The 21127-nt window shown below is 49.1% G+C and overlaps 3 protein-coding genes across 7 annotated transcripts in view; 1 reads left to right on the forward strand and 2 right to left on the reverse strand.

Annotated features, from left to right (window-relative positions):
* Positions 1–12435, reverse strand: part of ythdc1 (YTH N6-methyladenosine RNA binding protein C1) — a 13611-nt gene extending 1176 nt beyond the window's left edge. Inside the window, exons 1-14 of one of the 2 annotated variants that reach the window (XM_080477550.1) lie at positions 12257–12435; positions 8946–9041; positions 8287–8579; positions 4568–4946; positions 3219–3281; positions 3054–3148; positions 2871–2979; positions 2672–2789; positions 2475–2559; positions 2253–2407; positions 648–727; positions 490–526; positions 376–415; positions 112–177 (exon numbers count right to left, since the gene is read on the reverse strand). In XM_080477550.1, the coding sequence (XP_080333676.1) occupies positions 112–177; positions 376–415; positions 490–526; positions 648–727; positions 2253–2407; positions 2475–2559; positions 2672–2789; positions 2871–2979; positions 3054–3148; positions 3219–3281; positions 4568–4946; positions 8287–8579; positions 8946–9041; positions 12257–12284 (1644 nt within the window). In that variant the 5' untranslated portion in view covers positions 12285–12435. The remainder of the gene's footprint in view (positions 1–111; positions 178–375; positions 416–489; positions 527–647; positions 728–2252; positions 2408–2474; positions 2560–2671; positions 2790–2870; positions 2980–3053; positions 3149–3218; positions 3282–4567; positions 4947–8286; positions 8580–8945; positions 9042–12256) is intronic. The other variant, XM_080477551.1, reaches the window with a different exon arrangement.
* ufc1 (ubiquitin-fold modifier conjugating enzyme 1) lies at positions 11775–13979 on the forward strand. 4 transcript variants are annotated; one of them, XM_080477565.1, is made up of 4 exons: positions 11775–12211; positions 12339–12484; positions 12641–12686; positions 13275–13979. In XM_080477565.1, exons 2-4 carry the CDS (start codon positions 12362–12364, stop codon positions 13904–13906), a joined length of 801 nt encoding a protein of 266 aa, XP_080333691.1. In that variant the 5' UTR covers positions 11775–12211; positions 12339–12361; the 3' UTR covers positions 13907–13979. The 4 variants fall into 4 exon arrangements, with proteins under 4 accessions (XP_080333691.1, XP_080333692.1, XP_080333694.1 ...); XM_080477567.1 differs by having other exon boundaries at positions 12076–12211; positions 12406–12484; XM_080477566.1 differs by lacking the exon at positions 12641–12686.
* Positions 13977–19949, reverse strand: fktn (fukutin). The gene is made up of 10 exons (XM_080477554.1): positions 19747–19949; positions 17978–18025; positions 17684–17887; positions 17452–17598; positions 17250–17380; positions 17054–17186; positions 16845–16974; positions 16535–16668; positions 16328–16452; positions 13977–14263 (listed from the first exon to the last, which is right to left on the reverse strand). The coding sequence occupies exons 1-10, from the start codon at positions 19846–19848 to the stop codon at positions 14050–14052; spliced, it is 1368 nt and encodes a 455-aa protein (XP_080333680.1). The 5' UTR covers positions 19849–19949; the 3' UTR covers positions 13977–14049.
* Positions 19950–21127: the final 1178 nt, after the last annotated feature.

Consider the following 21127-nt stretch of genomic DNA (forward strand, 5'->3'; position numbering starts at 1 on the left):
TCACAGTGTGACCTCACAGTGTGACCTCACAGTGTGACCTCACAGTGTGACCTCACAGTGTGACCTCATGGGACAACGCCAGTGAAACAAAGCGTGAATGAAGAGTGATACCAGAGTCTGCCAAGGAGTCGGCGGCCCGACACTGTGGTGGTAGTCCCTCATGTAGTCACTGTAGGACTGAAACACAACATTACACACTAACACACAATATATTCTACTGCATTTCTGCAAACAGGGCTCGAGGCTACTAAGAATCGTTGTGTGCGGTGTATATGTTGGGCCTAAATCCTAAAAACTAAATGAAGGTAAATATCACACGCCTGAAGATTCTTAACGTAACCACTGCTCACGTCTACGTTAACATTGTGGACTCACCCCATTGAGAAAAACATCTCGTCGAACGCTTGAAAATCTTCTGAAAACAAAAAAAAAATCATCAACATCAGCAGCAAGTCATCTAGCCCAGTGTGTCCACCTGTCTTGTCTCACCTGTCCACCGGCTGACTCCGCAGGTCCTGCATGAACCCTGTGAACAGCGCTCAGAGTGAGGGGGCGGGCAGGGTCCACAAGCTGACTTACAACCAATCACAATGCAGACTGCCCTGGTTGTGTGTGTGTGTGTGTGTGTGTGTGTGTGTGTGTACCACCTGCTCGCTGGCTGAAGTCAGGGGGGGCATCGGCTCGAGGCCGCTTCCTGCCGTGGAGGTCGTACTCTTCAGGTCGACGCCTACATGAACAAGTTCACAGGTAAGAGAAACACACACACACACACACACACGCACACGCGCGCGCACACACACACACACGCACACGCACGCACGCGCACACACACACACACACACACACACACTCTCACACTCTCACACACACCCCCGTGAGGTTTCAGAGTGCGTGGTGTTGTGGATGTGTGTCTGTCACATTGCCCTCTGCTGTTACGGAGCTTCTATGGTTACATTTACCAACAACCAACATCTGTAGCCACACACACATTCGTTTTATTTTTAAAATAACCCAAGTTTTTCAAGTGTGTGTGTGTCCAGATATACAGGTAGGTGTGTGTTTGTGTCCAGGAAGGCGGGTGTGTGTGTGTGTGTGTGTGTCCAGTTAGGTTGGCACGCGTGTGTCGTCTTTCACAGGAATGCTGCAGGTTGGATCTCCCCTGTCCACACGTCTTTTAGCCAGACGCTGAACCCCCAAAACTGCTCCCAGAGGACACTTTCACTTTGTCACAGCAGTCACCAGTGTGTGTGTGTGTGTGTGTGTGTGTGTGTGTGTGTGTGTGTGTGTGTGTGTGTGTGTGTGTGTGTGTGTGTGTGTGTGAGAGAGAAATTGTCCTCTGTTGTTTGAGAGCTTCTATAGTCTGTAGAGACAGAGACAAATAAAGACAGACCGACACAGAGCCAGAGAGAAAGTCAAAGACAGACAGACAGACAGACAGACAGACAGACAGACAGACAGACAGACAGACAGACAGACAGACAGACAGACAGACAGGAAGCCTCTTAAAGGGACCACATACCGCTTCAGGTGCACATGAGGGAGGAACACTTTACAAAAACAGTTTATCTCCTCATCAGTCCATTTAAGACCTTTTATAAACGCTGTGATTTTGAAAAGGTGAGGGGGTGATGATGATGATGAAGATGGTGCAGTCCTGCCAATCATTAAACAAAGCCCCGCCTCTGTAAGCCCTGCCCCACCCCCTCCTTGCTCAGTCCGTCCTGTGGTTGGTCTCCTCCTCACCTCAGTGTGCGTGCACGGGGGAGGAGAGGGGAGGGGACCTGTCCATCATGGGAGGGATTTTGGGGTGGGGTGGGGTGGGGGGGTAATTTTTTATTTCAGTCTCTTCATGGAATTTTACCTGTGTAAATCCCTCCCCTGATACACCACACCTTCTCATTGGATAGAGTCCAGAAGCTGCGACCTCATCAACCACCAGCACACCTGTCATGCCCCTGATCCAGTCCTCTCTCTCTCCCTCTGTTCAGTCCTACCTCACTCGCCCCCTCCATCAGTCCGCAGGCTGGTCCTTGCTGCTTTCATTCTGAAAGCCAGAGTCCTGCTACTCACACACTCCACCTCCAACCAGCTCCACTCAAACTGCACCCAACCACCTGACGGCGTGGCGCTCCGTCGCCACCACCGGACGGCGTGGCGCTGTTGCTACCACCAGACCGCTGGTCAGCTGCAGGTTCCGTCGTCCGGCCGCAGAAGAACAGGAAGCAGGAGGAGGAGCTTGTTGATTGGCTAACCTTCCCGGTTCACGTTGCGGCGGGCGGCCTCGGGGCCGTGGCTCTGATGGCGTCCTGCGCTTGTGACGAACGCGGCGAGCCACCTGATGAACGTCCACGCTCTCATCCAATGGAAACAGCGCGCAGAGCTGGGCGCCGACATCTGGCTGTATCTCCTGATGGACAAACAGACGTGTCACCACAACCAAAGAGGCGTGACTCAGAGAGGACGGCGCCGCTCACCTGTCCATCACGACCAATCTTCACCGGCTTGTGCTCGTTCCAGGGGTTCGACAGGTGAGCCGTCTTTATGAATGGCAGCTCCCGCCTGCAACTCAACGCCCGCGCACACACACACACATACACACGTCAACGCCACACACGAGTCAACGCCACGCAGGCCCACCCACCCACCCACACACACACACACACACACACACCTGCACAGCCAGTCAATCTTGAAAACACCTCCCAGCATTTTGGCGTTCATGCCAGCAGGAAGCACCCAGTGGATGGGAGAGCCGCCATGATACGACTCTGAGGCCAATCGAGCGAAGCCTGAGGAGCAAAAACAGCAGCCAATCAGAGGACGAGCAGGTGGCGAGCAGCGCTTGCTCAGCACAGGAGGGAAGTGCTAACCTTGGAACTTTCCACTCTCCCTCACGGAGAAGACCAGGACCACGCTCCGAGCCGTGCGGAACGCCGCACTAAGCTTTTTCTCGTTGACAGGCAACGTGGACCACACCCCCTGCAGTGACATCACAATGATATGGTCAGGCTGTGGCAGGTGACCCTCACCTGCTCATAGCAAACCACGCCCACCTTAGCTTTGGCTAATGACACATTCTCGTGGTTGTTGCTCTTGATGAGAAAGAAGCGAGCATCTCGTAGGATGTAGCGAAGTTTGTTGGTCGGATCTGTAAAATAGTCAGTGATCTGAGTAATGGAAAACACCACTGGTAATCTGATTACTTCCAGCATCCTTACTCTCCATTCCTTTCCGAACAGCTCCAACTGACGACGACAGCTTCTCTCGCTTCTTCTCGGAACCTTTCAACATAATAGCACAGCATCTTTTCAAAATAAACAAATCACAGTGGAAGTTTGTGATGAAGCTCACTGCAGCTCTATCTGCTCCTCTGTCACCTCCTCCTCTGACTGTCACCTCCTCCTGACTGTCACCTCCTCCTCTGACTGTCACCTCCTTCTCTGACTGTCACCTCCTCGTCTGACTGTCACCTCCTCCTGACTGTCACCTCCTCCTCTGACTGTCACCTCCTCCTCTGACTGTCACCTCCTCCTCTGACTGTCACCTCCTCCTGACTGTCACCTCCTCCTCTGACTGTCACCACCTCCTCCTCTGACTGTCACCTGCTCCACTGTCACCTCCTTCTGACTGTCACCACCTCCTCATCTGACTGTCACCTCCTCCTCTAACTGTCACCACCTCCTCTGACTGTCACCTCCTCCTCTGACTGTCACCTGTTCCACTGTCACCTCCTCCTCTAACTGTCACCACCTCCTCTGACTGTCACCTCCTCCTCTGACTGTCACCTCCTCCTCTGACTGTCACCACCTCCTCCTCTGACTGTCACCTGCTCCACTGTCACCTCCTTCTGACTGTCACCACCTCCTCCTCTGACTGTCACCACCTCCTCTGACTGTCACCACCTCCTCTGACTGTCACCACCTCCTCCTCTGACTGTCACCACCTCCTCTGACTGTCACCACCTCCTCCTCTGACTGTCACCACCTCCTCTGACTGTCACCACCTCCTCTGACTGTCACCACCTCCTCCTCTGACTGTCACCACCTCCTCCTCTGACTGTCACCACCTCCTCTGACTGTCACCACCTCCTCTGACTGTCACCACCTCCTCCTCTGACTGTCACCACCTCCTCTGACTGTCACCACCTCCTCCTCTGACTGTCACCACCTCCTCCTCTGACTGTCACCACCTCCTCTGACTGTCACCACCTCCTCTGACTGTCACCACCTCCTCTGACTGTCACCACCTCCTCTAACTGTCTTCTGCTCCTCTTTTCTCTGTGAACTGTCTTCTGATGACTGTTTTCTCTGGAGAAGTAAAAATGAATTGAATCAAATCTGATCTTAGTCCAAGGTGATAAACAGGCCATCTGAACTGAAGAATGCTTAATAAGATGTCTGCTGCAGCTCCAGGAACTCAAATTGTCCTTTGGTTCAGCGTGGACAGACTCCTTTACCTACTGCCAACCACGTGATCCAGTGTAAAAGAAAAAGATCAATGTTCTTGTTGTCTGTAAAAACCTCTTCACGGCCAATCAGAGAGCCCAGCCATCTGTTGTCATGGTTACCTGAAGCTTCAGAAGCAGAACCAGAGTGAGCCGACTCGCCGTCATCTGAGAAGCTGATGGAGGAGGCGGAGCGCGAGTCGCCAGCTTCACTGCGCGTGTCATAGTCATTTCCCTCGCCACCGCGGCGCTCATACTCTTCCTCTTCCTCCTCTTCCTCCTTTTCTCCTTCCTCCTCATCTTCCTCCTCCTCCTCCTCTTCTTCTTCCTCTTCCTCCTCCTCCATGCCCTCATCTTCATCCTCCTCCTCCTCCTCTACGTGGGATGGCGTGGGGGAGGAACTTCCTGATGCTGCTTCTGAGCCATAATCTGCAACATCCTCCTCTGATTGGTTGTCATCATGGGGGGAGGGGCTTAGCCGTCGTTCGTCACGCCCTAACTTCTACAAACAATGAGTGCAACTATATTACTTCAAGAGTACTCCAGTGAGTACTACCAACACTACAGTGAAATACTACTGAGTACTTGACAGAGAGCATGTGAGAGTCAGAGAGAGCGAGACAGAACAAGAGACAAACACACAATTAGAATATGTATGTAAATATTGATTGAAAAGTTCAAACATGTGGACACAAATGAGATTATTCAAAACAACAACAACAAAATTAAATGAAAACACACGAGCCTAATAAATATAGCAGAACAAAGCAAAGCCAAAATTAAGTAATTAAATAAATAATGCCCAACCATATCCGAAAAACAGTAGGACAAAGCCTAAGCATATTTACTCCTACAAAACTGAGGTTCTGGAGGTGCAGCCCTGCATGTTCTCCACGTCTCCCTGCTTCAACAGGCTGATTGCAATAAGCAGCTCGTCGTCTGGCTTTATGCTCAATGTGGTGATGAACCATCAGGACATTCTGAGGTCACGCTTTACAAAGTAAAATTAATGACTTTCACTTTCTCAATCAGCCAACAGGTAACTTTTAAAGTGAAACTTTCTACCTAATATTATTTCACTGGGTATTGTGCTGCTCTGTTGTCACTAGGGACGTCCCGATCACACTTTTTTGCCCCCGATACCGATCCTATTTTTCAGAATTGAGTATCGGCCGATACCGATACTTTCCCAATCCGATACTTACATTGCTATTGCAAATATACTCTTAGACTATTTTTGGAGCGACTAAGATGTCCAAAGCTAAAAGCACTATTGGCAGAAGCTTTGTTTACCTAGAAATTATTGTAAAACTCACTTTTAAAAAAATTCTTCTCAGAAATACTTAAGAACTTATTTAAACGTTATTCAGTCATAACAAAAAACAGTTACACCCTGCAGTCTTGTTTCTCCTATTTATGTTGACTTAAACAACTTCACCTGGATTTCGTGGCAAATAAAAAAAAAAAATTGAACCCAGTGAATCAGTTTGACTAACATATAAAGTATAAAAACTACAACATAAACAGTATTCAGTAAAAACCAATCAGAAGAACCCAATTCCACTTCAAAGTGTCTTTAGCTGGTTGGGTTGAAAATAAGTCCTAAAAAAGTGCAAATACAATAACAAAAATAAATAAATAAATGTTAAACATAAATACTCTCAGGCTCCAATGTAACTTCTTTGTGTATTAAATTTCAGTTGACCTTAAAGCAGTATGAGAGGTTTGACCTGAATGTCACTAAACATTTACATTTCAATGCGAATTATAAACACTTCATTCCACTTCAAAGTGGTAAAACCTGTTTGACTAAAGTATTCTGAACACAGTTCTCTCAAAAACTTATTCAGAATATCCCAGTCTCCCTTAAAACTCGAGGAAGCTTCTGGGTTCTTTTTTTCGCCATATCGCTCCCCTGTGGGGACTGAGCCTTTATTTTAAAGTGGAGAGTTTGCTGCTTCGGTGCGGCTTTTTCTTAGTTATTGTTGTAAACTGAGGAACATCCACACGACAAAAAAACGATCTTTGTTCTCCCTGGCCTTCTCCTTAAGAACTTCCGTCCACACCTCACTATGAACACGGCTCAACACGAGGCTTCAGGGCATGTAGTACACATGCCAGGCCTTTAGGGGCGCTGTGACTCACCAAACACAACAAAAACACAGAAGAAGACAGACCACATAGAAATTTAGAAGTAGAGCCCCTTTTAATTTTTCACTCTGTTTCATTGCAGCCATTTACCAATATCAAAAAAGTTCATTTTATTTCTCAATGTACACTCAGCACCTCATCTTGACAGAAAAAAACTGAGAAAATGAAATTTTTGCAAATGTATTAAAAAAGAAAAACTGAAATATCACATGGTCATAAGTATTCAGAGCCTTTGCTCAGTATTGAGTAGAAGCACCCTTTTGAGCGAGTACAGCCATGAGTCTTTTGGGAATGATGCAACAAGTTTTTCACACCTGGATTTGGGGATCCTCTACCAGTCCTCCTTGCAGATCCTCTCCGGTTCTGTCAGGTTGGATGGTGAACAGCCATTTTCAGGTCTCTCCAGAGATGCTCAATGGGGTTTAGGTCAGGGCTCTGGCTGGGCCAGTCAAGAAAGGTCACAGAGTTGTTCCAAAGCCACTCCTTTATTTTAGATGTGTGCTTAGGGTCACTGTCATGTTGGAAGGTCAACCTTCAGCCCAGTCTGAGGTCCTGAGCACTCTGGAAGAGGTTTTCTTCCAGGATATCTCTGTACTTGGCCGCATTCATCTTTTCTTCAATTGCAACCAGTCGTTCTGTCCCTGCAGCTGAAAAACACTCCCATAGCATGATGCTGCCACCACCATGTTTTACTGTTGGGATTGTATTGGGCAGGTGATGAGCAGTACCTGGTTTTCTCCACACATACCTCTTAGAATTAATGCCAAAAAGTTCAATCTTGGTCTCATCAGTCCAGAGAGTCTTATTTCTCATAGCCTGGGAGTCCTTCGTGTGTTGTTTGGCAAACTCTATGCAGGCTTTCATGTCTTGCACCGAGGAGAGGCTTCCGTCGGGCCACTCTACCATAAAGGCCCGACTGGTGGGGGGCTGCAGTGATAGTTGACTTTGTGGAACTTTCTCCCATCTCCCTACTGCATCTCTGGAGCTCAGTCACAGTGATCTTTGGGTTCTTCTTCACCTCTCTCACCAAGACTCTTCTCCCACGATTGCTCAGTTTGGCTGGACCGCCGGGTCGAGGAAGAGTTCTGGCCATCCCAAACTTCTTCCATTTAAGGATTATGGAGGCCACTGTGCTCTGAGGAACCTTGAGTGCAGCAGAAATTCTTTAGTAACCTTGGCCAGATCTGTGCCTTGCCACAATTCTGTCTCGGAGCTCCTTGGGCAGTTCCTTCGACCTCATGATTCTCATTTGCTCCGACAAGCACTGTGAGCTGTAAGGTCTTATATAAACAGGTGTGTGCCTTTCCTAATCAAGGCCAATCAGTTTAATTTAACACAGCTGGACTCCAATGAAGGAGTAGAACCGTCTCAAGGAGGATCAGAACAAATGGATAGCATGTGAGTTAAATATGAGTGTCACAGCAAAGGGTCTGAATACTTATGACCATGTGATATTTTATATTTTAATAAATTTGCAAAAAGTTCTACATGTCTGTTTTTTCAGTCAAGATTGGTTGCTGAGTGTACATTAATGAGAAAAAGAAAATAAATATTTTCGATTTTAGCAAATGGCTGGAATGAAACAAAGAGTGAAAATTTAAAAGGGGTCTGAATACTTTCCGTACCCACTGTACCCACACACACACTAATATCACAGTACTCTGGTACTGTAGTACAGTTAGTATCAGTACCTGGCTCAGACCCTCCAGTACTCTCTGGGGCTCTCGGCGCCGGGCGTCCTCGCCCCCCGCACTCCGGGTAACCTCTCTGGCCCCTCGCCGTGCCTTTCGCTCCTCGTAGTAGTCGTGACGGTAGGCGGCATGCCGACCTCGGGGGCTGGAGGCCTTCTTGGAGGAGGTGGTCAGGGGGGCGCCCGGAGTTCTCTTATTATTGGTGGACGAGGACCTGGAGGAGTGGTGACTTGTGGAGGGGCGGAGCCTCTTCAGGTCCTGACTGCCCGCACGCTCGCTCTTCCTCTTCGTTCCTGTGAGACACAGCAGAGGTTCTTTAACCCACGACTACTATTACTGTCTACTACCAATACTATTACTGTGTACTGTACAGATCAGTGCACAATAGAAGGTATAGATCTGTGTGTAGTAGAAAGCATAGATCTGTGTGCAGTAGAAGGTATAGATGTGTTTGCAGTAGAAGGCATAGATCTGTGTGCAGTAGAAGGTATAGATGTGTTTGCAGTAGAAAGCATAGATCTGTGTGCAGTAGAAGGTATACATGTGCGTGTAATAGAAAGTATAGATCTGCGTGCAGTTGAAAGTACAGATTCGTGTGCAATAGAAAGTATAGATGTGTCTCATAATAGAGGGTATGGTTCTGTGTGCAGTAGTAGAACCTTTCTTGTCACTGAGTTCAGTTTCTGGGTTGTAGAGTTCATCGTCCTGATCGGGAGCTTCAGTCAGCAGGTCCTCCAGAACGTTTAATTCTCCATCTGCAAAACACACTGAGTGAGGAGGGTACGCAACTTCCCCACCAACTGACCACCCACTTACTAGCCCACAACACAGTTACCCACAGCTCACTCGCCCACCACACTCCTCTAGAAAGAAGCAGGTTCTAGTTCTGGTCCAGGGCCAGATTTAGCACCAGTTCTTTGTCTTTCCACCACCAAAGCCCCGGTCTATCAGGGGCTAAACCGGTGCTAAGCTGGCCCCACATCGTTGCTGGGCCAGAGCGGGTTCTGACACGCCATTGGCTGGGGGCGGACTTATCGCTACCTATGAGGGGGAAGAGATGCTGAACTGGCTTTCTGAAATCTCCAGCGAACACGGAGCCCCGGGAGGTTATAGAGGAAAAATTATAATAACACAGGGAAGGAGATCATAGATGGCTCCCTCAAATTAATAAAAAGAGGGAACGAGAAAAAGTTTTCCGCGATGGCAGAGCCGTGGCTTTCAATCTGCTGCTGCAGAGTCCCTGCGCTGCCCTGTCAGCTGGTTAGAGCTTTCATTTAGAAGCAGTTTTCCATTTATATTTTTTTCAGGCTTTTCATGGTGACATAATTGTAACTAACTTCACCTCCAGGTCTTGTTTGGCGTTCTGACCGCAGGCTGAGGTCTGCATGAGCCAGCAGGGGGCGCTCCGCTATGAGACGCTCCACAGAACTTCTTTATAATGAAGCCAGACTTTTGGTTCATCAGGAACTACTAAACAAACTACAAACTACTGGAAATGAAAGCTTGGATTTTTTTGGCCACAAAATGAGCCTTTTAATGGCAAAGAGAACTTTAATCAGAGTGGTTACCTAGGTTACCATGGAAACGGCTGTAGAGCAGCGTTCTATCATTCTACACCTCCATTCCTCCATGTTGAAGCTTTTGATTCAGACACGTCCAGAAATAAAGTGAAAGCAGCAGAAAGTCACTATGGAATGTTGGAATGGTGAAAAATAAGCCCCAAGCTCATTCACGCGTTATTATCTTTTTCAATGGCCACTCCGGGGCTCCGGACTAAAGCAAGACGGGCATGAAAAAACACAAATAGAGAGACGAGAGATGCAATATTTTCTTGTTCTTTGGTCTGCATCCGAGGTTCAGGCCAAACTAGATGGAGCAACCCAGACCAAACCGCTGTTACAGTCCGTCTTCTGGTTCCTGTATGAGCGCTACATCGGTGAAATCAGTGATGTACGACATTTTGGAGTGACCTAATGACGTGGCTCTCACTGGCTCCGTTGGCAATGGAAACACAACCGGTTCTTTGGCAGTGCTCATTTAAGAACTGGCCCTGGTACCGGCTCTGAACTAGCACCTGGTTCTTTTGGTGGAAAAGCCCTACAAGAGGAGCAAACAGGAGGTAAGAAGTGGAGGAGCTAACAGAAGGAGGTAAGAGGAGGAGCTAACAGGACGAGGTAAGAGGAGGAGGTAAGAGGGGGAGGTGAGGGGGCGCTAACAGGAGCAGCTAACAGGAGGAGCTGCTAAGAGGAGGAGCTGTCAACAGGAGGAGCTGCAAAAAGGAGGAGGTAAGAGGAGGAGGTAAGAGGAGGAGCTAACAGGAGGAGGTAAGAGGAGGAGATAACAGGTGGAGCTAACAGGAGGAGGTAAGAGGAGGAGCTAACAAAAGGAGGTAAGAGGGGGAGGTGAGGGGGCGCTAACAGGAGCAGCTAACAGGAGGAGCTGTCAACAGGAGGAGCTGCAAAAAGGAGGAGGTAAGAGGAGGAGCTAACAGGAGGAGGTAAGAGGAGGAGCTAACAGGAGGAGGTAAGAGGAGGAGCTAACAAAAGGAGGTAAGAGGAGGAGCTAACAGGAGGAGGTAAGAGGGGGAGGTAGGAGGAGGAGCTAACAGGAGGAGGTAAGGGGGGGCGGTAAGAGGAGGAACTAACAGGAGGAGGTAAGAGGGGGTGGTAAGAGGAGGAGGTGAGGGGGCACTAACAGAAAGAGGTAAGAGGGGGAGGTAGGAGGAGGAGCTAACAGGACGAGGTAAGACGGGGCGGTAAGAGGAGGAGCTAACAGGAGGAGCTAACAGAAGGGGGTAAGGGGGGGCGGTAAGAGGAGGAGTTAACAGGAGGAGCTAACAGAAGGAGGTAAGAGGGGGAGGTAGGAGGAGGAGGTAGGAGGGGGAGGTGAGGGGGCGCTAACAGGAGGAGCTGCTAAGAGGAGGAGCTGCTAAGAGGAGGCGCTGCCAACAGGAGGAGCCAACAACAGGAGGCGCTGCTAAGAGGAGGAGCTGCTAACATGAAGAGCAAACAGGAGGAGCAAACAGGAGGAGCTAACAGGAGGAGCTGCTAAGAGGAGGAGCAAACAGGAGGAGCTGCCAACAGGAGGAGGAGCCAACAGGAGGAGCTGCTAACAGGAGGAGCTACCAACAGGAGGAGCTGCTAACATGAGGAGCTGCTAAGAGGAGGAGCTGCTAACAGGAGGAGCCGCTAACAGGAGGAGGAGCCAACAGGAGGAGCTGCTAACAGGAGGAGCTGCCAACAGGAGGAGCTGCTAACATGAGGAGCTGCTAAGAGGAGGAGCTGCTAACAGGAGGAGCCGCTAACAGGAGGAGGAGCCAACAGGAGGAGCTGCTAACAGGAGGAGCTACCAACAGGAGGAGCTGCTAAGAGGAGGAGCAAACAGGAGGAGCTGCCAACAGGAGGAGCTGCCAACAGGAGGAGGAGCCAACAGGAGGAGCTGCTAACAGGAGGAGCTACCAACAGGAGGAGCTACCAACAGGAGGAGCTACCAACAGGAGGAGGAGCCAACAGGAGGAGCTGCCAACAGGAGGAGCTGCCAACAGGAGGAGCTGCTAACAGGAGGAGCTGCCAACAGGAGGAGCTGCCAACAGGAGGAGCTACCAACAGGAGGAGCTGCCAACATGAGGAGCTGCTAACAGGAGGAGCTGCTAACAGGAGGAGCTGCTAACAGGAGGAGCTGCTAACAGGAGGAGCAAATAGGAGGAGCTGCTAACAGGAGGAGCCGCCAACAGGAGGAGCCGCTAACAGGAGGAGCTGCTAACAGGAGGAGCTACCAACAGGAGGAGCTGCTAACATGAGGAGCTGCTAACATGAGGAGCTGCTAACATGAGGAGCTGCTAACAGGAGGAGCCGCTAACAAGAGGAGCCGCTAACAGGAGGAGCCGCTAACAGGAGGAGCTAACAGAAAGAGCTAACAGGAGGCGGTAAGATGAGCTAATAAAAGCTAAACCAACCGCCGCACAGATCACCTTTGTCCTCGCGCCGCTCGGCCGCCATTGCCGCCGCAGAGCCGTCGGCTTCCTCTCACGCTGCTTTACGCCTTTTTCCTAGATTTAAAATTCAAGAAGCAAAAGATGCAGAGACAAAACAGCAAATGGCGGACTGCGTCTGTTTTCAGCTTCTTCTGTGGTCCATCTACTCCCGACACACACCGCCACCTGCAGGACCGCCGAGGACACACACGTCTGTACTTTGAGGTAAACTGCAAGTCTGTCTGTAAAAAGTCCCGTCAGCACCTTCACTGACTCAGGAATCTTGCATTTTTCCATGTTGACCGAACAGTCCTGACTCTATTTTATCATGCTCTCATTGAGTCCTTTTCATTCTTTTGCTTGGTGGCCTGGTTCGGTCAGACCTCGGTTGAGGAGCAAAACTCACTGAACCAAAGAGTAAATATTGGTGAGTCAGTACTTCCAGCCTTCATGTTCACTAAACGGGTACAGAGGATGGCTTCATCAATTCTAGATAGTGACTCGTTTATTATATTTATTCATTTGATTTCTTGGTTCTATTTATTCATTATTATGGCTTTTATTTTATTCATTACTTTTTTTAATTGTATGTTCTCATTCCGGTTTTCTGTCCGCGAATGCTTTTATTCTGTAAGGTTTTTATTGTGGCTTGTTTTTGTATTTGATCTTAACTTATTTACGTATTGGAAATGGCACAACTTTGAGCACTTGTCTTGTTAGTTTGTTTGTTTTTTGTCACTTGACTAGGGTATCTGCTTGTTTGGTTCATTATGTGTTTTCTTTAGTTTCGATATACTAAATGTGTCACAAAATCCGAGACACGAATCTACTCACGGATAGAAAATAAAGGAACCTTGATTTACGTGTACATGACTATAACTACTTGCATATGTCTACATGTTTACTTGTATATGTATCTACTTGTGCATATCTATATCTACTTATCTATGTCTATATCTACTTGTATATGTCTGGCTGAGAATTTTTGTACAAGAAGTGTTGGTTGATGACGTAGGGGTCACGGCGGCTGTCACTCCGGAAGCCCACGTCAGACTACCGGGGCACAGACACCGGGACGCACGCAGCCGGACTTGCCTGGACCCGGGGTCCCGTGCAGGACAGAGAATGGCAGACGAGGCCACGCGCAGGGCCGTGTCCCAGATCCCGATGCTGCGGACGCACGGCGGGCCGCGGGACGGCGCGCTGTGGCCGCAGCGGCTGAAGGAGGAGTACCAGGCCCTGATCCACTCCGTGGAGAACAACAAAGCGGCGGACAACGACTGGTTCCGCCTGCAGTCCAACGCCGACGGCACCAGATGGACCGGAACCTGCTGGTTCGTGCACGAACTGCTCCGTTACGAGTTCGTCCTGGAGTTCGATGTCCCGGTGACGTACCCGGACACCGCGCCAGAGGTCGCGATACCGGAGCTGGACGGGAAAACGGCCAAGATGTACCGGGGAGGGAAGATCTGCCTTACCGAGCACTTTGCGCCACTCTGGGCGCGCAACGCGCCGAAGTTCGGGTTCGCGCACCTCATGGCGCTCGGGCTCGCGCCCTGGCTCGCGGTGGAGATCCCGGATCTGATCAATAAGGGGCTCGTGGTCCACAAGGAGCGGACCCGCGAGGAGGTGGCGACCGCCGAGTGACGTCAGAGTCCTTACTCAGTAATGTAATGGAAGTACTTTGATGTGTAAGTGCAGATAAAAAGCAGAAAGTCACTTTTCCAGTTTCTTCACATTTATTTCAAACCTCACACACAAACGTAAAAACATATTATTTGAAAGAGCTTTTAGTAAACCTGGATAAGCTCCGCCCACTGTGCTTGAGGCCACACCCCGTTCTCTTGAACGTTGCTGGGTGATGACTTCCAGTCCCAGGTTCTCACTGGGACATTCCAGGTGGCGCCGTAGTTTGCCTTTATGTAATCCAGTGTCTGGCACGGGACTCGAACCTTCAGCTCCAGAAGCTCCGCCCAGCACAGCGAGAAGCGAGGGAAGATGTACCTGGAAAGCACCGAGTCTTTACACCTGTTCAACTTTCCGCATTACAACCACGGACCCCGCTCTGCTCAGACCTTATGACCCTCCGCTCTGATCATCACTAACCTTTTCATAAAATCCTTTTAAGTACCGTGATTTCAGGACTATTTGAGCTCACAGGAATATAAGCTGCACCCACCAAATTTAAAAAGGAGAAAAAGAAATGCCGGAGTTACGTGATGCACCTGAATGCATCACTCCCGAATCAGTGGCATGACGCCGTTAACCCTTAAAAAGCCTAGTAGTCCTCGACAGGGTTCAAAGCATGTTAAAAAAAATAAAGTAGGGGCTTATCATCCGGAAAGTACCGTAACCACACGAAGATGAAGTATTAATGGTGGAGACAGAGTCCGAGGTAGAGCTGCTGTCTTCCATTTGTTTTTGTCGTGATGCTTCACATTGTGATGACGTAGGCGGCGGTGCCACTCTGGTGGCTGCTGTTGCCAGATTGGCTGTTTTCCTCCAACATGTTAAGGCCCGTTTACAGTGAGCTTTAGGCAGGTTTTTGACTGGAAGGCTCGGAATTCTGGCAACTCTCTTAATCAATGTTGAACTGTGAGAGCGCCGTTCACGAACACCAGAATGAGCGCCGCTCACAGTGACACTCAGACAGAAATACAGAACGTTCAGTTCACTTTCGCCCAAAATATGAACGAGCATCATTGAACTCCTTCAGGCACAACACTGGTCGCTCCATCGAGCTCCTGAATCCTCTGGTCGCCACCATTATCTGGACATCGTCGCTGCTCCACGAGGTTGATTTCTGAACTTCTCTCTGTCAGCTATCTGATTGTGGTCAGTTTTAAAAAAAATGGCGGGTAAATAAGCTGCCCTCTGACTCATCTGTGTCGTAATGCGCCGGCCAATCAGCAGCTGCTGTCTGCTGATGTCCCGTTGTCAACTTGTCTTAGCTCGCTGGGAACCTCGGCCGAGGAGGAACTGGGCAGTACCCGGTACTAACATAGTGGAAAAGCGTCAAAAGCGAGTAGAGTCAAGTATGTCAAATATCACCCACTGCTTTTATTCTACCCTGACCTTATGACCTTTTGACTCTACTATGATTCTATTCTGACCCGATGACCCTCGGCACTGACCTTCTGACTATCTACACCTGTTCAACTTTCCACATTTTAACATTACAACTACAGGTGTATTTTGTTGGATTTTATGTGTCAGACCAACAATGTGAAGAAGAAGATAAATGAGTCATGGTTTTAAATGTTAAACACTTTTCAGTTCTATATTCAGCCCCGTTTCCACAGTGCCCCTTGGTACCGGTGCCGGTCAGGTGGGGGTTGACTATCCGTAACCAGACCCGCATCAGTGCCGCGTTTCCATTACACAGGGAACGGTTTGAAATGTAGGCGGGGTTATGAACGGTTGTGTAATCATGCAGGATGTGACGCCATAACGGGACATTTTCAAAAAGGTTTCCTGATTGCTGCAGAAGAACTGATTGGAAATGGCTGCTCGCTGGGAGAACAGCGGTCGTCACGGACCAATGAGCAGACGGCAGTGTTGAAGCTCCTCCCCCTCATATCCCGCACATTGTGCCTGGTACCCCAAGTGGAGGGGTAGCGAGAAATGGTTACCAATGGTACCGGTTGGTAACGGTTCTGAGTCAGTGGAAACACACAACAACCGGTTCCAACCTGACCCGTACCGGCACCAAGGGGCACTGTGGAAACGGGGCTCATGTCTCCCTGCATGTGGTGGAGGCAGCATCATGCTGTGAAGCACGGTGGAGGCAGCATCACTGAGGTAACCCCATGACCTCCATCTTTACCACACTAACCCCACCTATCAACCTGAGGTTACAGTCTCCATCAACCTGACTGAGTTTGATCTATTTTCCTGAACTTTCAGTCTGTAGATGTTCGGTTGGCAGAAACAGACCCTGGAAGACATGAGCTGAGACTGGAGGTACAGGAGATTACAAAGTACTAAGTCAGTGGGAGGAAGACTTAAGTACAATTTGCAGTTTTATATTTGTAAAACACTTCAATGAAATCTTTAAAAGTTGCTCACTTGAACTTGCGGCCACTCTTCACCTGCGTTCCTCCGTTCCACACGAGTTCTCCATCTTCATAGAAGAAGAAAATGTCCAGTTTGACATCTTCACCCAGAAAGGACAGCTCCAGACTGTCCTCCACCTGCACATCACAATAAAAGTCCACATGAAACAAAGCAACAGCCGTCTTTTCAAAATAAAACCCTCATTGTGAAAGATTTGACCTTTCCAAACTTGTGTTTGAGTGTCAGACCAGCATGTGTTAGCGCTGCGATGATGTCCGGCCTGAAGTCCACGATGAAGATCCCGATGTCAACATCACGACTGTAGGAGATGATGCTGCACTGCCTGAACCAGCCTGCAGAGGGCACACACCTCCACGGATGTTAGTGCATTAGCACAACACAGGCATCGAGCTAGTTCGCGTTGAGTTCTAAGGTACGACATTAGCATCGTCGGAGATTGTGATGAGGTTACAACTCTCGTATCTTATTAGCATATCATTAGCATGTTAGCGTGTCGCTAGCAGCTCACCGAGGAGAGTGCCACTGCTGATCCAAAACGGGACTTTAAGCTGAGCGAGCGTCCGAGCAGCTAAACGTAACAAGGCCTTTGCTTTCCGTCGGAACTCAACAGCAGGAGACGAAGCGTCGTCGGGGTAGAGCTGACGGAGAGCGCACATGTTAGTGTTCTTCATCAGTACGCTGGTTTCTTTGTACGGTAGAAGCCTAGCGTAGGCAGACCTGGAGGAAGTTGCGTGCGTCTCGATAATGGCACTCCAGGAAGTGGGCGCGTCTCTGCTGTGACAGGAAGTGAGAAATGTTGCGCGGAACTCGAACATCGAGGCCGTCAAGCACTGTGAGGACGAGCTCGGGCCTGCAGGGAGCACACGCATCAGAAAACACGCAAACCCAGCGGCGTCAGCCACAGATGTTGTACCTGTCGTAGGCGCCTGCGTGGCGTCCGTAATCCATGCGCGTGAAGGGGGCAAAGCTCCGGTCGCTGCTGGCTTTGAGGCGCAGCGTACCGTGCCACAGGTAGTTCCCGCTGCGCTCGTACAGGAACACCACCTGCACACACCATCACCATGACAACCAGAACCGCAGCAGCTCAGAGGCGTGTTCGGGGTGGCCCCACCCACCTGGATAATGTAACCATTGAGGCGGAACAGGAAGTGCAGGGGGATTTCCTCCCCTGATAGGGTGTCCAGACTGGCCAATCGTGGGTCTTCTCCTCGGAGCTCCATCAGCTCAAAGCCTTTCTGCTCAGCAGCCAATAGGAAGCCAGTCTGGAGAACCACATACACACACACACACAGTCGGTCCTGGCAGGTTTCTCCTACAATTGTTTGCACACACAAACGCAACACTCACGTCATACTTCCATCTGTTAGCAAACAGCGCGAACGCCATAATGGGCCGGCCAGTGCACAGGAAGCTGCAGAGTGGCGCGTCACGCTGCGGTGTGTCATGTGGCTGCAAAGCATCCTTGGTGAGAAGCGTCAGGGCGGCCATGTCGGCCAGAAACAGCGGCATTCTGTACTGTTGTGCTAACGCCAGGAACGTCTTCAAGGTCTGCTGCTGGGACAAATGTTACCATGGAAACAGGCAACAGGTTAACAGTGATGCTATCAGGCAATAGACGGTGCTGGCAGCAGGTGGACTCACCCATTGGATGTCGCTGGTCAGGTGACCTGCTGAGTTCAGGATGTGAGACTGCAAAAGGACAGAAACACGTCAGCCAACACGTCAGTCAACACGATAGCAACACGTCAGTCAACACGATAGCAACACGTCAGTCAACACGATAGCAACACGTCAGCCAACACGATAGCAACACGTCAGTCAACACGATAGCAACACGTCAGTCAACACGATAGCAACACGTCAGCCAACATGATAGCAACACGATAGCAACATGTTGGCAACACGTCAGTCAACACGAAAGCAACATGTTAGCAACACGTTAGCCAACATGATAGCAACACGATAGCAACATGTTAGCAACACGTTAGCCAACACGATAGCAACATGTTAGCAACACGTCAGCCAACACGTCAGTCAACACGATAGCAACACGTCAGTCAACACGATAGCAACACGTCAGCCAACATGATAGCAACACGATAGCAACATGTTGGCAACACGTCAGCCAACACGAAAGCAACATGTTAGCAACACGTTAGCCAACATGATAGCAACACGATAGCAACATGTTAGCAACACATTAGCCAACATGATAGCAACATGTTAGCAACACATCAGCCAACACGTCAGTCAACACGATAGCAACATGTTAGCAACACATTAGCCAACATGATAGCCAACATGCCAGCCAACACGTTGGACAACATGTTAGCCAACACGTCAGTAGCAGCATGTTACCCAATACAGAAAATGACACAATAGCCAACACGATAGCAAAACGTTAGCAACACGTTAACCAACATGATAGAAACACATCAGCCAACATGATAGCGACATGTCAGCCATCACGTCAGCCAACACGTCAGTAGCAACAAGTTACCCAACACGTTAGGCAACATGATAGCAAAACGTTAGAAACACCTTAGCCAACACGTTAGCAACACATCATTCAACACGTTAGCCAGCATGTCAGCCAACACGTTAGCAACATGTCAGCCAACACGTTAGCTAACATGTCAGTAGCAACACGTTACCCTACACGTTAAACAACACAATGGCTAACCGGATAGCAACATGTCAGCCAACACAAGTATCTGGTCTAAGGTCTCTAGTATCTGGTTTGTGGTCTCAGGTCTAGTATCTGCTCTCTAGTCTCTAGGATCTGGTCTCAGGTCTCTAGTATCTGGTCTCAGGTCACTAGTCTCAGTTCTCAGGTATCTAGTCTCTGGTCTCTAGTCTCTTTTCTCTGGTATCCAGTCTCTGGTGTCTAGGATCTGGTCTCAGGTATCTGGGTCTTTAGTATCTGGTCTCAGGTATCTAGTCTCAGGTCTCTGGTATCTAGTCTCTGGTCTATGGTATCTCGTCTCGAGACTCAGATCTCTAGTATCTAGTATCTGGTCTCCAGTATCTGGTTTCAGGTCTCTAGTATCTGGTCTCCAGTATCTGGTTTCAGGTCTCCAGTATCTGGTCTCCAGTCTCAGGTCTCTAGTATCCAGTATCTGGTTTCAGGTCTCTAGTATCTGGTCTCCAGTCTCTAGTATCTGGTCTCTAGTCCCTAGTATCTGGTGTCTAGTCTCAGGTCTCTAGTATCTGGTCTCCAGTCCCTAGTATCTGGTGTCTTGTATCTGGTCTCCCGTCTCAAGTCTCTAGCTCTGGTCTTTTTACAGCCGCAGGTTAAACTAAACAACAAAAATGGCGACTTGCTGTAACAAACACAAAGGCCGCACGTCCCCATGGAAACAGCACGTGACCACCAGCCTCTCGGTCGTGTGTGTGCGCATGCGCCTCACCTTATTAACGTGTTTGCGCAAATTTCGCAGCTGGAGGAGCAGCACTGCGCAGCTGCACGCGGTCAGCAGCGTTAAAAGCAACGTCCGCTTCACACGAGGCATCCGCGAATCGCTCGTGACGCGTCACGGAGCGCCAAAAGTCCTCAGAGTGGCGCGAACTAAGGACGACTGTCCGCCATATTTAAAAACCACCGGAAGAAACCAACCACTTCCTGCCGGGACCTTCACAGTAAAAGACTGCACCAACACGTCAACACCACATTGTGACGCTGGCCTCGTTTGCAGGACAACTCTTCAAATGAAAGCACATCGTTTTTGTTTCTGAAAAGTTTAGCATTTTCATAGCAACGTTTTGAAAATATTGTCTGTTTAGACAGCAGGTACAGAAACAGTGACAATGTAGGTTTCATGTTGGAGTTCCATAGCAACATTAAGATAATTTTTTTTAATGTCTTTTCTAAGGAAAAGTGTCCTCAAAGCCCCCCGCCCCCTTGCACAATCAGAGCCCCCTTCTACTGTGTGGAAGTTGCAGCAATGACCAATGAGCCTTATCCAAGATCTTGCAGGCATGTTGAGGTGTAAAGATGAGATGTGTCCAGCCCCTCCTTGCCCAATAAGAGCCCGCCTTTGCTGTGACTACCTGACTAGACCTGAATATCAAGACAAACAGTGAGTGACAGGCATGTTGAGATGTGAAAAGCCACGGTTCCACTGCACAGTACGTGCCAGGCTGGCTGGTATGGTAAGGTAAGGCAAAGCGTATACAGTCCCAACTCTGGTGCATTGTCCCGCCCCAGAGAGTACAGTTGAAATATAAGCGGTATTGTGAATGCCACGTAACGACGCAGGTATACGACATCATTCGCAGGACCGACGCAAAAGTTGCAGGCGCAACTCCGTCCAAGTAAAGCCGTGAGCCTCCGTTCTCTGCGACACATGCGTGTGTGACTTTTGAAAAACAGTGTGTACCTTTCATAAAGAAAGTTGTGTATAATAAAAGGGACAAACGTTTGTTTCGCAGCTCATATTGATTTCTATTGTTTTGTCAGTGTTCTTATTGCTTTTACTGGTTTTCTTTAAAAAAAAAATTAATTATTGCTTCTTTTAATCTTTGTCATTTTTAGCACTTTGAGATTTGCCAATATAAAGTGCATTACAAATAACATGCATTATTATTTTTACAATTACTATTATTATTGTTATGACCAGGACCAGGACCAGGATTAGAATCTGGAGCACCACTAGTTACTATGGCCTTACTGCAGAACCATACCCAGAGGAGGAGAACCCTGCAGAACCAGACTCAGAGGAGGAGAACCCTGCAGAACCAGACCCAAACTTAAATGGGAGTGTTGCAAAAGTTGGCACCAAAACAAACAAA

Source organism: Lipophrys pholis, assembly GCF_963383615.2.
Source record: "Lipophrys pholis genome assembly, chromosome: 12".
Taxonomy (NCBI): Eukaryota; Metazoa; Chordata; class Actinopteri; order Blenniiformes; family Blenniidae; genus Lipophrys; species Lipophrys pholis.